The 15,432-nt window shown below is 45.9% G+C and overlaps 1 protein-coding gene across 1 annotated transcript in view; it reads right to left on the bottom strand.

Annotated features, from left to right (window-relative positions):
• NXN (nucleoredoxin) overlaps positions 1 to 11,438 on the bottom strand; it is a 114,364-nt gene extending 102,926 nt beyond the window's left edge. The window contains exon 1 of the mRNA XM_029611391.1: positions 11,048 to 11,438. Within this exon, the coding sequence (XP_029467251.1) occupies positions 11,048 to 11,359 (312 nt within the window). The 5' untranslated portion in view covers positions 11,360 to 11,438. The remainder of the gene's footprint in view (positions 1 to 11,047) is intronic.
• Between the last annotated feature and the right edge of the window lie 3,994 nt (positions 11,439 to 15,432).

Genomic DNA, 15,432 nt, shown 5'->3' with positions numbered 1-15,432 from the left:
GGCATCAACAGAATTAAATCAGCAGTAAGGTTCTTGCCCTTTTACTGGTGACCAGAGGCCTCGGGATGAAGCTGGCTGATGTCAGGACACACGGACATACGTCAGGTTAATTATGGGACACAGAGGATAAAATGCTATGGTGTGCTTTCTTAGCCCAGATGGCAAAAGAGAACTGTATCTGCCCAAAGCAGCAGGTTAAAGCTTTAAAGCCACGGGCATTCCCGAGAGGAGCCCCGGAAGGGTGGCAGCACCCATCGGCTAGCCAAATAAGGAGGGTTACAGATCAATGTCAAATGAGAACACGCAGTGCGCTCTCACACACTCAGGAAACAAGGTGCAAAGCTTACATCCCAATGCAATTATCCCCTTCCACAAACAAACAAAAAAAAATCCCAGAAACGACTCCCTCTCAAATTAGTAACCACATTCCTGCGGGCACCGAACCTTGCTAAGGTGTGTGGGAGTGCGTACACACTTGTGCTTCTGTGGCACAAGCAATCAAGGACAAAGATTATGATATAGTCATTCAAATAAAACTCATTACAAGCACTGAGCACATAAATCCGCTAAGTAAATCCCTTAATTGCTTAATTGTGCAGGAGTTTATACTTCAGGAGAAGAGTCTGTGGCATTAAAAAAACAGGAAAAGATAAACAAATGCCAGAGGAGCGTAAACAGAAAAGAACAGATTGAGTAAGAGCGTGCATCCAATCTGAACCACAACATGCAAGCAGACACCTCTGCTGGGGGGCACGAGGGATGGCGGCATATTTCAATTTTGTTGCATTTATCTCCCTCCCATTCCCACACATGCTTTAGGCAACCTACAAGTAAAAACAACCACAAGAGCAATAATACAATAATAAAAACGGATAACAATAACCATTACCCCCACCACAAAAGACAGACGTACAAACAATGTACAAAGTTCTTGGTGTCTGATCTGCACGACATCTTGCAAACAAAACAAAAGGGAAAAGTTATTACCCAAATACAGGTTAAAGTAAGACCTAAGGAGCAGCTGTGACCTGCCAGAATTCACATGCGAGCTTGCTGCACATCAGGAAGCAAATCACCAGACCAGAAAGGTCTCCTCTCCCCTGGCACGTGAACTGCTCTAACCTCCATCATACAACACCGCCACATGCACTTGGGTTCACATGATCTAACTCTACTATTACCCAATCAATGATAGAGTTATAGATCAGGCTGCTAATTCCTGCAGTGGTGGAAAACAACACACTTTCTATTTGCGTGTACTTTACAATGGCTCTCAAACGAACACAAAACCATCCAAGCCCATTCAAACGATGAGAAAATACAGACCCTTCAGAGCAAACCGCCATCAGCTTTTAGCAGTGCAAGCCTGTGTCAGTCACTATTCCACATTACTGACCTTCCTGGCAGCCTATCATGTCATTACGAGTGCTGTTTCGGAAGGGCATTTGTGCAAATAGCATTTAGTGAACGCCGTAAGCGTGCAGTTAAACTTACTGGATAACCTTTCAGGATTTTGGGAGAGGTCACTGCATTTTCTACACTGTAAACAGAAAAGAAGATTCTCTTACGGGCCGATACAGTAAAAACGCGGGATAGCGGGCGAGCGCTAGGGCCGGCGCTAGGGCCGGCGCCACGTCCCTAGCGCCTCTTTTTTGACAGAAGCGGCGTCTATCAGTGGGTTTAACAGCAGACGCTCAAAATTGAGCGTCCGGTTTTCGACCCCCGGGCCTATTTCAAATTTTTTTTTCTATTTTTTTTTTCCTTTTTAATCTTTTGGGACCTCAGACTTAATATCGCCATGATATTAAGTCGGAGGGTGCACAGAAAAGCAGTTTTTACTGCTTTTCTGTGCACTTTCCCGGTGCTCGGAGAAATTAGCGCCTACCTTTGGGTACGCGCTAATTTCTTAAAGTAAAATGTGCGGCTTGGCTGCACATTTTGCTTTCTGTATCGCGCGGGAATAACTAATAGGGCCATAAACATGCATTTGCATGTTGTGGGTGCTATTAGGTTCGGGGGGGATTGGACGCATGTTTTGGACGCGTCCAAAACATGCATCCAATCGCGGGTTAACAGTGTGCTCCGGCGCCCGTTAGTAAGGTCCAACCTGCAGTAGTGTTTTCCTGGTGACCGAGCAGCTCACCAGATTCCTGGCACTCGCACTCTCATTCCTCCGTGGCAAAGTGCTGCTCACATATAGTGACACGACGCAGAGCTCCTGAAAACCCAACTCGCGCACTTCATGACGGCTCACGTCAAGCTGGAAACTCTTCCCAAGAAAAGCAGCAGATACCACAGCCACAGCTGGCATTAGTATTCTTTTAATATATCCTCTCACGCAGCCTGTGGCCTCTTTAAATCCCTTCTTCGGGTTTCCCAGGTCACACTGGAATCTGGGCGTCGAGGGCGTGATGAGCGAGTTTATTTTTGTAGTGGAGAAGACCAGAACTGCCCAGAGTGTCCCAAGGCAGGGGGAGCTGGGGGTGTCTCTTTAAAACCTTGGATCACTTTATCTAAACAATGCACCTGTAAGAAAGAGTTCAGCTTACACAAACATTAGCACTACAGATTCCACAGAATTCTTCACACATTTTAGATGTGCATCAGGAAGCAACAGAGGATTACTTTGATGTCCTTTTGATCAGAACTGTGGCATTTTTTATTTCTAGAAACTGACAAGTGTAGGAGGAAAAAATCCTCACAAAACACTTCACTACCTCTGCACACACCCAAAAGGTACAATTAGACCGCAGGCTGCCGTTCAATGCACACGTTGTCAGCAACTCCTTATATTCTCTCTAATCCATTATATGCCTGCTCTATTAACAGGCTCTGAAGAGGAGTTTGGGAAAAACCTCTGTTAAAAGCCCCCCCTGCTGTGAATCCCATACAGCATCATGCTCTTCTGGCAATGGAGGGCTTCATTAATGGTGTTTATATGGAAATAAAGCAGCAGTGAACCCTACAGAAAAAAAAAATCATTCCCATTTTTCTGCCCCCTCTACACTAACCTAGTAATGGGACAAGGAATCAGTCACTGCAGTTCTGACAAACAAGAAACCTTTAGTGAAATTTACAAAAATGTGACAAATAGAACATAAAATAACTTGCAGAAATGATGATGAACGAGTGACAATTAAGAGACCTAACGAGTATTAAGACAACTCAAAGACTATCTTGCAAAGGTTATTTACAAGGAGCTTTATCACAAATTACTATTTTAACACTCTAGTAAACATGTTTAGATGTTGTATGAATGTTACTTTTGAAACCGTTATGATCTTCTTTTTGGGACGACAGTATATAAAATGCCTAAATAATTAAATACAATTATCAATGCAAAAGAGGAAAACCAGAGAAGAAAGAGAGACACCATTTGAACAGAAGGATAACTGGCCAGAAATGTCCAATTACATAATTTATATAACATTTCCCCTCTCAGACAAAATTAAGAGTAGTGACAGACATGCCCCAAGAGAGCAGCACTATTTGTCATCATGGACCGACGACGATCATTCTGCACAGAGCTGCACTATTTGTCATAATGGATTAACGACGATCATTCTGCACAGAGCAGCACTATTTGTCATCATGGACCGACGACGATCAATCTGCACAGAGCAGCACTATTTGTCATCATGGACCGACGACGATCATTCTGCACAGAGCAGCACTATTTGTCATCATGGACCGACGACGATCATTCTGCACTATTTGTCATCATGGACCAACGACGATCATTCTGCACTATTTGTCATCATGGACCAACGACGATCATTCTGCACTATTTGTCATCATGGACCAACAACGATCATTCTGCACAGAGCAGCACTATTTGTCATCATGGACTAACGACGATCATTCTGCACAGAGCAGCACTATTTGTCATCATGGACTAACGACGATCATTCTGCACAGAGCAGCACTATTTGTCATCATGGACTAACGACGATCATTCTGCACAGAGCTGCACTATTTGTCATCATGGACCAACAACGATCATTCTGCACAGAGCTGCACTATTTGTCATCATGGACCAACAACGATCATTCTGCACTATTTGTCATCATGGACCAACGACGATCATTCTGCACAGAGCAGCACTATTTGTCATCATGGACTAACGACGATCATTCTGCACAGAGCTGCACTATTTGTCATCATGGACTAACGACGATCATTCTGCACAGAGCTGCACTATTTGTCATCATGGACCAACGACGATCATTCTGCACAGAGCTGCACTATTTGTCATCATGGACTAACGACGATCATTCTGCACAGAGCAGCACTATTTGTCATCATGGACCAACGACGATCATTCTGCACTATTTGTCATCATGGACTAACGACGATCATTCTGCACAGAGCAGCACTATTTGTCATCATGGACTAACGACGATCAATCTGCACTATTTGTCATCATGGACCAATGACGATCACGCACTCCATGCTGCACAGAGCTGCAGTGAAACAGTTACATCATTGCAAAAAAAAAAAAAAAAATCCAAGCTGATCTGCCCCGCCGATCGCAGAAATGATTCTGTACCTCTTACATGCCCTAACCTTTCTATGGTCTGAAAGGGAAACAATTGGGGGTTTAGAAAATACTTTAAAAGGAAAAAAAACCAAAACAAACACACCTAAGGCCACTTCCTGAGGCATTTTAGTCTGTGCAAAACAAATGTTTCCCATATTATTCTGCCAAGCAGAATATTTTTAGAGAACTGCACACGGCTTGGAAGACAAACAGTTACTGCAGTAAAACAAATCAAGAACATTTCATTTGTTTAGCAGTCGAGGGGTCAGGAGCCTGCAACACGGTAACCCAAACAGAGGTGGACGAGGACAGCTTCAATGCGCATCCCACATCCACAGAACACATGAATTTGTTGGACAACAGCCGACTGCCCCCCCCCCCCCCCCAGACAGCCCCAAGCTTATCCCAAAAAAGTTTGAGGCTTTCTGATGAAAACCAGATACAGAAATGCAATCTGACAAAAATCTGATCCAGCACCCACTAGGCCCAGTCCAAGGGAAGGATCTCCCACACTCAAAATCAGAACACAGCAATTTTCAGCAGACCACAAGCCTGCAGTCTTATGTTTATGATATTGGAGGGTGATTAAATAGTCCTGTATTTGTATTGATTTCATGAATGGATGTTTTACTACACACTATTCTGTGGTTCTATGCCTTGGGTACAACATGGAAAGATGTGTGCAAAAACCAAAACGTTATGCCGTGTTCTCCTGAGGGGGGCTTGCACTGCACAACTCCACTTGTGCGCCTTCTGTGACCGGATGATACCCAACAACTTGGATTTCTGCTCTAGGTCTATTCGAAGCCAGGGACAGACACTTCATGGCAGGGCACGCCGAAAAACCTTAAAACACTCAAGCATAGGAATTGAAACTTTAACTTTGTTACAACAGAAAAGACTGAAACTCACAAGTGTAAACTTCTGCAAATTCTACAATTTCCCAAAAAAGGGGGAATAAAATCAACAGACAGCTGAAATCTTATGCCTTTATTACACAGCTTGTATTCTCACTTAATTACTGGCCAAACCTCAATACTGAGGCAATCAGTTTTTATAGTGGGTGTGAATTGGTTGCCACGGCCATCTGTCTGCAGACGGACGTCCATGACCACAGGATTAGTGACCCCCACCCCTCCCCATACCAAAATATTCCAGGATTTCAGTATCCTGGAGACCAGGAAGTGCACATTCACACACATACACGGGTGTTTCCTTCCCTATGAACAGGCTGAGAGCTCTGCTGAAATGCACTTCTGATCCCTGCTGAGTGACCTCGGCTTTCCCTGGGAGGGCAGGAAGAATTAATCCCAGAGCGCAATTAGATTTCATGCAAAACAGTCTTGCTGCACATGTAATGATGCGCTTCAGTGTGAATTAACCCTAACCAGGCACACCTAGCACTGTCCAGGCATCGACTATCCAGAAAAAAAAAAATCACTCTTGTTCAGATACTGGAGAAAACAATAAAACGTGTTCCAGCGATTGTTTCCAAGGTTTAAATTAATTTGTCCAGCCAGTACTCAGTAGTATGAATTCCACATACTACATCTGGGTTCAAAGCCCAGCTCAAGATCCCGCTCCAGGATCAGTCTCAGTGAAAGGATGTGGGATCCATTCCCAGCTTAGGTCTTCCGCTCCCCGAGTCGGCTGGAGATAGTGTAGAGGCAGAACTCCCACCCTCATAGTAGAAGGGCGCGGGTCCCTGCACAGATTTGGGACCCAGGGCAGGGCTCTGGTAGGAGCACTGGATGTGTCCCCTAGCCAGGGATTGTCAATGCACGGAAGAGACGGAAAAACGAGCTTGGAGAGGAAAAAACATTCCCAGGAACTTACAAATGAAGGCTCGTGGCACCAGATCTCAGCTGAAAAGCCAAAGAAGCAGGACACAAAAACCCCGTTCTACACATCGCCAAGGGTGAGATGCTCTTCTCTGGGAAAGATCTAGGAGGCTGAACAGAGCAATAAAAACAGAGCTCAAGGGCAGGCAACTCCAGGCCTGGTTTTTAGGATATCCGCAATGAACATCTCATGCATGTGTTTGCATACAGTGGAGGCAGTGCATGCAAATCTCTCATGCACATTTCTCTGGGCATATCCTGAAAACCAAGCCTGGTTTGCAGCAGCACAGTTTTTAGTGCTTAACTGGTTACGGAGGAGGGACACAGAAGATAGAATTGAGGAGAAAGCCATGGAGGACTCTGAGAATACAGGTGTCTGTGCACATTCATCACCCCCCCCTTCGTATGGGCAGACCCACCTCTTGTGCCCCCCCCCCCCCCCATCATGAATTTGTGACCAGCTGTGTGGCAGAATCACAGCTTCATAAGAGTTGGACCAGGGCAGCGACACGAACGCATCCGAGAGATGCGCATCAGGTTCATCACAGGGGTCTTTGTAATCTGGCAGCTGCACTTGCAAAACAGTTGAAATAAGTAGCTGCACAAGTAAGGGGAAACCACGATAAATTATAAGTTTCCTGCCTTTCCCTGGAAAATCATACCCTGAGATGCTCCAACTACAGGGATCCTTTAATTTCTCCACGAGCCAAAGAAACTGCTAAAAACCAGGCAGCTTTAATCTGCGTGTGTGATGTGGGGTTAGAAACGAGGCGGCAGCGGCTGCCACGCTCCTCTTGAAGTATTTTTAAAGCAAGCACACAAGGCCATCTGCTCTCCTGCATGCAGGAACAAGGCAGCACTACAGCTCTCTCCAGAAAGTCCATCGCAGCTCAGACAATAGGCATTAAAGGCACCAACGCAGGGCTGCAGCATCTCTGCCCCAACCATTGACAGCAGTGTTATCACCACCATTAAAAAAAAAATAATAAAAAAAAAATAAAAAAAAAAAAAAATATATATATATATATATATATATATATATATATATATATATATATATATATATATATTAACAATTCCATGGCTACTGAATACCCCCACATGCACACACACCCTTTCATTTGCATTTCTGTTGCATTGTTGAAAGAAAAAAAGTCCTTCAAGCTTTTGAGAGCTTCTCAGACGTAGCCATGCCCCATCACTAAGATTTGTCCCTTTGCAGGCAGCAGACTGATTTAATTTTAATGGACATTTCTATTCCGCTTTGAAAAGGACATTTCATGTTCAAGGCAGATTACAGTATGTCCCATGGGAGGGAAAAAAAAAAAAAAAAAAACAGCCCTCCTTCAGGCTCTTAATCAAGCCAACATCTTTAAAGGGGAATGCAAATCAACCAAAAAAAAACCAGTCCCAACTCAAGGCTGCGATCATAAAACCTTATAGCTGGACCTATGCGCCTAAGACAAAATGCAAAAAAATACCACACAGCCCCCTTAAAAAAATACCACACAAGGCCATAATGAATGAAGCAGACCTTAACTTCATCCCACCCCCCCAAATAATGTAAGAAGCGGTGCTAGGACAAATGAGAATGTACCTCCCCCAGGGAGAAACACAGAACATTGCGGCAGACTCCATCCCATGTGCTTGTGCCATGCTCGGAGTCCTCCATGTGCCCATCCTGTAAAGATTTCTCCCGAGTTTACTCTTTCGTTCTCATTCCAGGGCCTCCTGTGCATTTATTCCTTGTAGGTAATTAAAATGTCTCATTTCTCCCCTTTCCTCCTGGATATACGTTTAGATCTTTAAGTTTGGCATGAAGCTTACATGGACAAACACCGCTGACCATTTTAATGGCTGCTTTCTGGTTTATATCCTTTGAAGGTGCGGTCTCCAGAACTGTACACAGTACTCAAAATGAGATCTCAGAGGCTTCTACAAAGCCAATCTCGCTTCCCTTTTTCTGCTGGCTAATCTTCTCCCTATGTATCCAAGTGTCATCCTGGCTTTTACCATTAACTTTGGCAACCTGAGATAATTAGGTATGACCACTTCCATATCCATCTCTTAATTTATGCATTAAAATATTTCACTTTCTATATTGGACTACTCCCTTGAGTTTTTGAAGCCCAAAAGGCATAACCCTGCATTTTTCAGCATTAAAGCTTAGCTGCCAGACTTTAGACATTTCCTCAAGCTTCGCCAGATCCCTTCTCATGTTTTCCTCCCTTTCCAGAGGGTCTACCCTGTTGCAGATTTTGATATCTGCAAAAAGGCAAACCCTTCCCCCAATAGCCATTTTGCAATATTGCTTATAAAAAAAATAGCAAAACAGCAGCAGACCAAGGAGTGGTCCCTGCAGAACGCCTCTGGCAAACCCTCTTTCCTCAGCGTGAAGTCCATTTACCACTATCCTTTGTCACCAACCAGTTTCTAAGCCAAGCACATGAGAGAAAGCAGCAGGCCGGGGCATTAAGCAGTCTGACTAGTAGTACAGATACAGAGGGGAGCAAGAGAAGAGGCCAGGAGGGGCCTTTGGCCAGTCTGTGGCAGGGCTCTTCCCAGACTCAGTAACACAAGAGACCTATGTCTCTCTGGAACTTGTTTTTATTCATGGGCACTGAGAAAATGGTCAACCACCACAGAGACATGCATTCACAGATTCTAAAATAAGAATGGAAACCAGTGTTACCTTTGGTTCAAAGGCTCCATCACCCCCCACCAGTCTTCATTCTGTGACTGTGTCCACTGAAGGCCAGTGCAAGAAGCCTCCAAATGTGAACATGTTTAATGCAAGCAGCGTAGCTGGGGGGGGAGCCAAAGGGAAAACACCAGCGCTCTGAAGAGTGAATTTTATTATGTCAAAATTATTCTTGTAGTGCTTGCAGAAAACAGCTAGACACAAGCTCATTAAACTAAAAGGCAGCAGGGAACATATCCTTATAGAGGAGTACCACACCACTGAAGTGTAAGTCTGGTCCAATGTTTCATAAATGGGATTTGTTGCCACAGATTTACATAAGTGTATTAAAAGAAATTTTCAACAGAACAATATATCATTTCATCAACTGTTGTTAAGCCTCAGCTTGAATTACTTTGCCATGTAGCGTAGAGAAACAGGAAGCAAACCCGGTTCTTCCACTGAATAACTTATTCCACTGCAGTACCAGTTTGCTATGGAAAAATCTTAAAAAGAGTTTCAGCCCCACTTTATGACTTTTTTTGGCTTGTACAGGCCACTAACTGCAAACCAGAGCCAGCACCCTCACAGATTCCAACAGCTAAAGCTTGCAAAATGCCAGAGGGAATGAACATTCATGTAATTTTGTTAGTGAAACTGGAAGAATCAAATATGCTTTCTCCCTGTCAAGAGTGATGCTTAACTCCCTCTGTTCTCTAGATACCTAGAAATATTTTATTTGAAAGAGCAATGTCATTTGAAATTTCAGTGAGGCTAGAACCAACTGAGATGTCCCTACCCTGAACCATCTCTTTTGGTGTGAAAAAGATTTCAGTGCATAGCACAAAAAAAACCAAAAACCATGCCCTAAGAATTTCAGAGAAAGCAGTTCATTATGAGAATTTGTCACCTTGGATGTACAACTGGTGCAGGACTTACAAGCTCCTGGAAGACCTCAAATCAACCTGAGAGTGCATGAAAGCCTGCTTTAAAAAAAATCTGAAGTTTTCAAGCCCATGGCGATGATAGAGCACTTAACTAACTCAAAAGAAATCAACTGCCTGGAACGAAGCATTAAGGAAACCAAACCCATCTGAACAAACACCAGCAAAAAAAAAGCCACCCATGCACACAGCTTTAGAAGTGGATGAGATGGTGCCCCTTGGGCAGTGCCTTCCTGTGTGTGCAAGGAGTATTTGGTGGTTGCTGCACAACCAGTCCTGTCTCTGTAACCCCAGCGCATCGCTGTGTAATGTAAACATGTCACAGTCACAGAAGCACAGGCTGCATACCCACTCTTTACACTGCATTTCTGCAACTGTTTATCTCTGGGCAGTGGCAGACAAAGTCTTGCTGTCTCTTCGTTCATTTTACACACGCACATCCTGACTTTTAGAGTTTGTCTACATCACTAGCCCTCGGGTAATCTTCCTCAAAGACCTATCTATAAGAAAGGAGACTTGCAGGAGGGCCACTAAGGCTGTACAGGAGCCTGGCGCAGTACGCCACAGAAACACAAAAATCGAGAAGGCGGCTGATTTCAGCCCAAACGGAAGGAAGACGAGTTGCATGCTGCAGAAACTTGTCCCGGGGCTAGCAGAGATCATGCCCTGTAACCCCCCCCCCCGTCCCAACCTTGGGGAGGGCTCATAGCTGCTCCACAATCCGCCACAGTTTGACAGATGAACTCGTTGCCTCCGCGCTCCAAGCTGCATCCCTAGGAGGTGCAGCAGAGTGCAGTGACCCCCCCCCCGCCGCAGCCGGATCACCGAGCTCCAGAGAGAGTTGCATCTCCGGGAGGGGCAACAGAGTGCAATGACCCCCGACCCCTTCCCCCGGATCACCGACCACCAGGAGGAACAGCGCAGAGCAGAGCAAAGGCCTCCTCCCCCCTCGGCCTAGCACGTTCACTAGAGGGGGGGGGGTTGCACTGGGGGGGGGGGGGCAGGTGTACTGATCTTCCTCCACTCGGCCCCCGGCTCTCACCTTGCGGTGTTTCTCTTTGAAGGGCAGCGCCAGCCAGGGCATGTCCCGCACGAAGTCCTGCCACTGCTTGAGGTCCTGATCGGACGACACGAAGACCACCTCCAGCTTCGGGCCGCGCTCCGACTGGCGAAAGCGGCCGTAGAAGTCGGCCAGGCTGGCGCAGAGCTGGCGGCACGGGGCACTCGCGCTGCAGCCGAAGAAGAGGCCGAGCAGGGAGAGGCGCGAAGCCAGCGCCTGCACGTCCACCTCTGCCCGCTCGCCGTTCACCAGCTTCTCCCCGAGCGCCTCCAGGACGAAGACTGGCCCCGACATGCTGCTGCTGCCCGGCCGCCGCCGCCGGCTCTCTGCGCCCGCGGGGGAGGCTCTCGTGGCCGCACCTCCCCCGGCCAATGGGTGGTGCCGCCGCCGGCGCCGCCCCGCCCTCCCGCTGGCTCACGGCCAGTGAGGGGGCGTCCCTGGCGGGGGCGACGCCCCCGCTGCTCAAAGCCTATGATAGCATCCGTCGGCACGGCACCGCCCCCTCCCATTGGCTTTCTGCCACTGAAGGGCGTGTCCCTGGCGTAGCCCTCTCAGCCAATGGATACATCTGAGAGTGCTGTCTCGCCCCGCCCTGCTTCTCCATTGGATCTGAGCCAGTGAGAGGCGTCCGCGGCAAACGCCTACCCTCTGCTATTCCTCTGGCCAATGATAGCTCTCCCATTGGCTCCTGACCAGTAAAGGCCTTCAGTGGCATAGCCCTTCCTGCCCACAGTTCCTCTAGTCAGTGAAGGCATGCGCCTTCCCCGTTCCGCTCTCCCATTAGTTCCAAGTCAATCAGGGGCGTCCCTGACTCAGCCCCCCGGGTACCCAGTAGCTCCTGTAACCAATGTCGCCTTTGCTAGCACCGTTTTACCCTCCCATGGCCATTGCAGAAACTTGTAGTCTTGCTCATCTAAGGACCTTTTCAAGGTATTGTTCCGAAAAATCTGCGAGGGAGGCTACTTGCTCTTCTAAGGAATTGCAATAGGGAAATCAGAACTTCAAGTCCCAGCACACAATGGAATAAAACCAGGACCGCATCAGCCTGTCCTGAAAATCTGCAGCCCTAGCCTTTACCTTTCAGGTAAGCAGTGGGCACTTACTAAGAAGTGCCAGGAAATGAAACCCAATTAGCTCACCCAGTCTGCCTCTCTGGTTCTCTTCCACTTTGGGAAGATGAGCAAATAGATTCCGATACTTAAACCAATCTCAGCTACCCCCTTTCGTGTCTTTGACCAACCAATGAACCCTCTACCTACCACGACCATCTCTATCTGTCCCAAGCACAATTTGTATGGGTCCCCTTCGGTGCAGGGAGGGAGGGGGGGGGGGGGTGCAGGGGATTGCCCCCTTAGGGGTTCTGGGGGAGGAAATTATGACCATAGGGGTTTACAATTGTATGGTATGTGACAGGATACATTATGTACCATATGTTATGCTTTGGTGATGTTCATTGTTCTATGTAAATTAATAAAAACAGATTTACCATAAATTCTGTTACAGTGGTGCTCTCCACCGCTATGGCTATTCTAGGCATTGTGATTATTATACTTGATTCCAAGATCTGTAGTAATCCATACAGCTACCAAAAAATAGTAAGCCTGTTGACTGAAACATCCAGTCTCCTTCCCCATGCTCCTTGATGTTAGGGTTCCGTACAGGTCACCCGACTCTCCTTGAAGCCCTAGGCGGCTGTGTGGTTACTGTTAGGACTGAAACAGCTGCCTGCAAGTTACCCTGTACTTCTTGGAGTGTGCTTACCACAGGTTTGTCGACCTTTATTTCCTAATTGTAGTAGCCCTATTGATTCTGAGGGGAGAAGAATCATTGGAGGCTGTGATACCTTTGAAAGGATCAATAAAGATGAAATATATCAGCTTCGGAGACTGTGCAAATCCCTTTTCCAGATGTCTGAAGGGGATAAAAGTCTTTTCTGAACAGGTCCATGGGTTTGTAGCTTACCTGTGGGCCACTGCGACATCTGGTGGACATAAGCAAAAGTGCTTAGAGTAGCTCAAATTGACCATCCGTTCTGGGAATTCTTCCCACCCAGGAGCTGCTGTCTACACAGGCTTTTTGAGTTCTATTACCACACAAATTGGTGTTGAGACAGTTTGATTCTGGCTCAGGTCTTTTGCTCCCCAGACAGGCTGAGGTCAGGGCCGGTACTAGCAATTTTGCTACCCTGTGCAAACAATTTCAGTGCTTCTCTTCACCCCCCCCCCCTTCTATTTTTTTAACACTTAAATTGTTTTATTGTTCCCAATAACCAACATAGTAGAAACTCAGTCTCACACTCTGCACTGGGCCCCACACCCCCACCGAATAAAGCCCTCTGGTGAGCCAAGCTTTCAAAATTGACATACTCCCCTGAACCTATCTTACCCCATCCATGAGTCCAAAGTACCTAAATGGGTCAAGAACAATCCCCTGGTGCTCCTGCCCTATCTGTTGGAATGTAAAAATAGCACCAGCTGGCCCTGTAGCCAACATCATTTTGTTGTATAGAAGTACATGCACTGCTAAGGTGCCAACCAGAAAACCCTGCAAAAATAGACATTTGAAGTCCATATGGTATTAAACCTATTGTAAGGCATGTTGGGTTTGGCCCTCAGAAAACGAGTAAACTGAAATACAATTATATACCTCCCTTAACAAAACAGTACTAACTGCCACCACTTAACAACCCTACATATGAAAAGGCAACACTGCCAATTCCGCACCAGGCCCTAAAACAGCAATAGACTTCTTATTAGGAAAACAGAACAAGTCAGGCTGCTATAAATCCCTACACAAAAACTACAAGCTAGCTGCTGGCAGAATACCTCACCTCAGTCACGCATGCAGAACACAGACACACCCTAACCAACTGCAGAATTAAGAAATCATAAAGTATAAATAGAAATGTGCAGACAAAAACTGAACTGGGAACCACAACAAACCAGACTTTGTATGCAGCGCAACAATGGAAAAACAGAAACACCTCAATTCCTCATAAAACATCAAATCATAAAATAAATATAAAACATCATAATATTAAAACCATATTAATAAAAATAATATTTCCAAATAGTCAATTAACATCATATTCAATAATTAAAAACTCATATAAAAATGTAAAACTCTTCTAAACAGCAATAAAATATTTAAAAATAGAAACATCAGACACCCAATAATGTAAACTAATAAGGATGGAAAAATCCCCTGCTGTACATATCTGTGAATGTTTGATTTCCAGTCACTGTGAGCTTGTCATGGATCAGTTGGCGGGGAAGGTTGCACAAACATTTTCCACTCTTCCTCATATACAAGCACAAACAGGCAGGCTCAGGCTTCCTCTCACACTCACACACGCGAACAGGCAGGCACTCTGTCTCACACACATGCAAGCAAGCAGATACCCTCTCTCTCAGTCATGCACACACAAAGGGGTTAGGAGCGCAGGGTGCATACCACATGGGTTGACGGCAGGGGAGGGCTGCTTGCTGAGGCAGTATTCGTCCCCTCCTCCACCCTGGCACCAGGAGATTTGAAGGAAACTTGGTGGTTCTTTTTTTTTTTTTTTTAATTATTATTAGAAACACGAAGGAAGAAAAACAAATATGGACCATCCACACAATTGTACCAGCCCTTATTGAAAGTTTAATCATCCCCTTGTAGGACACTACCCCTACTACCCCTAACTAATCAAGCTAGATATTTCACTTGGATGCAGCTCCATCACTGCTCTCTACGTTAATGGTGGGGGTGGAAGGGAAATAGAACCAAGAGCTAAGAGAAACAGATAAGTATGAGAGAAAAAATGTGTGAAGCTTGCTGGGCAGACTGGATGGGCCGTTTGGTCTTCTTCTGCCATCATTTCTATGTTTCTATGATAAATTAGTAAATTTACCTGTAAATTTAAAGTACTCTCATTCCAACTCCCTTAATATCCTAAACTTAACTAGGAACTCAATAAAACTAAGTTGAAGGCAGCAGTCCAGCAGCAAGAGGGGGGCTTTCCAGTCTTTTGCATTGAGTGTCACATGTATGATTTTTTACCCGCCGGTGAGAGATTGTATGTGTGCACTCGGTGCAAAGAGCTCCTGGCTCTCAGGGAACGAGTCCGATCTCTGGAGGCTAGAGTAGCAGACTTGGAGGAGCTGAGGCAGACAGAGAGATACATTGATGAGACCTTCAGGGACATAGTAGCCAAGTCCCAAATCCAGTCTGGCAGTCCCAGTGCTGCCTTGGATCAGAAAGGTCTCCCAGTAGGAGAACATCACCCTGGTGTAGCAGGAAGTGATCCTGTAGCAAGGACCTGCTCTCCAGGTGATGTATTGTCCTCTCGCACTGAGGACAAGTCTCCCAGGGCTACTGCCCAGGAG

Source organism: Rhinatrema bivittatum, chromosome 8 (genome assembly GCF_901001135.1).
Source record: "Rhinatrema bivittatum chromosome 8, aRhiBiv1.1, whole genome shotgun sequence".
In the NCBI taxonomy this organism is placed as follows: Eukaryota; Metazoa; Chordata; class Amphibia; order Gymnophiona; family Rhinatrematidae; genus Rhinatrema; species Rhinatrema bivittatum.
The sequence above is the reverse complement of the archived record's forward strand: the minus strand, read 5'-3'. Positions and strand labels throughout refer to the sequence as shown.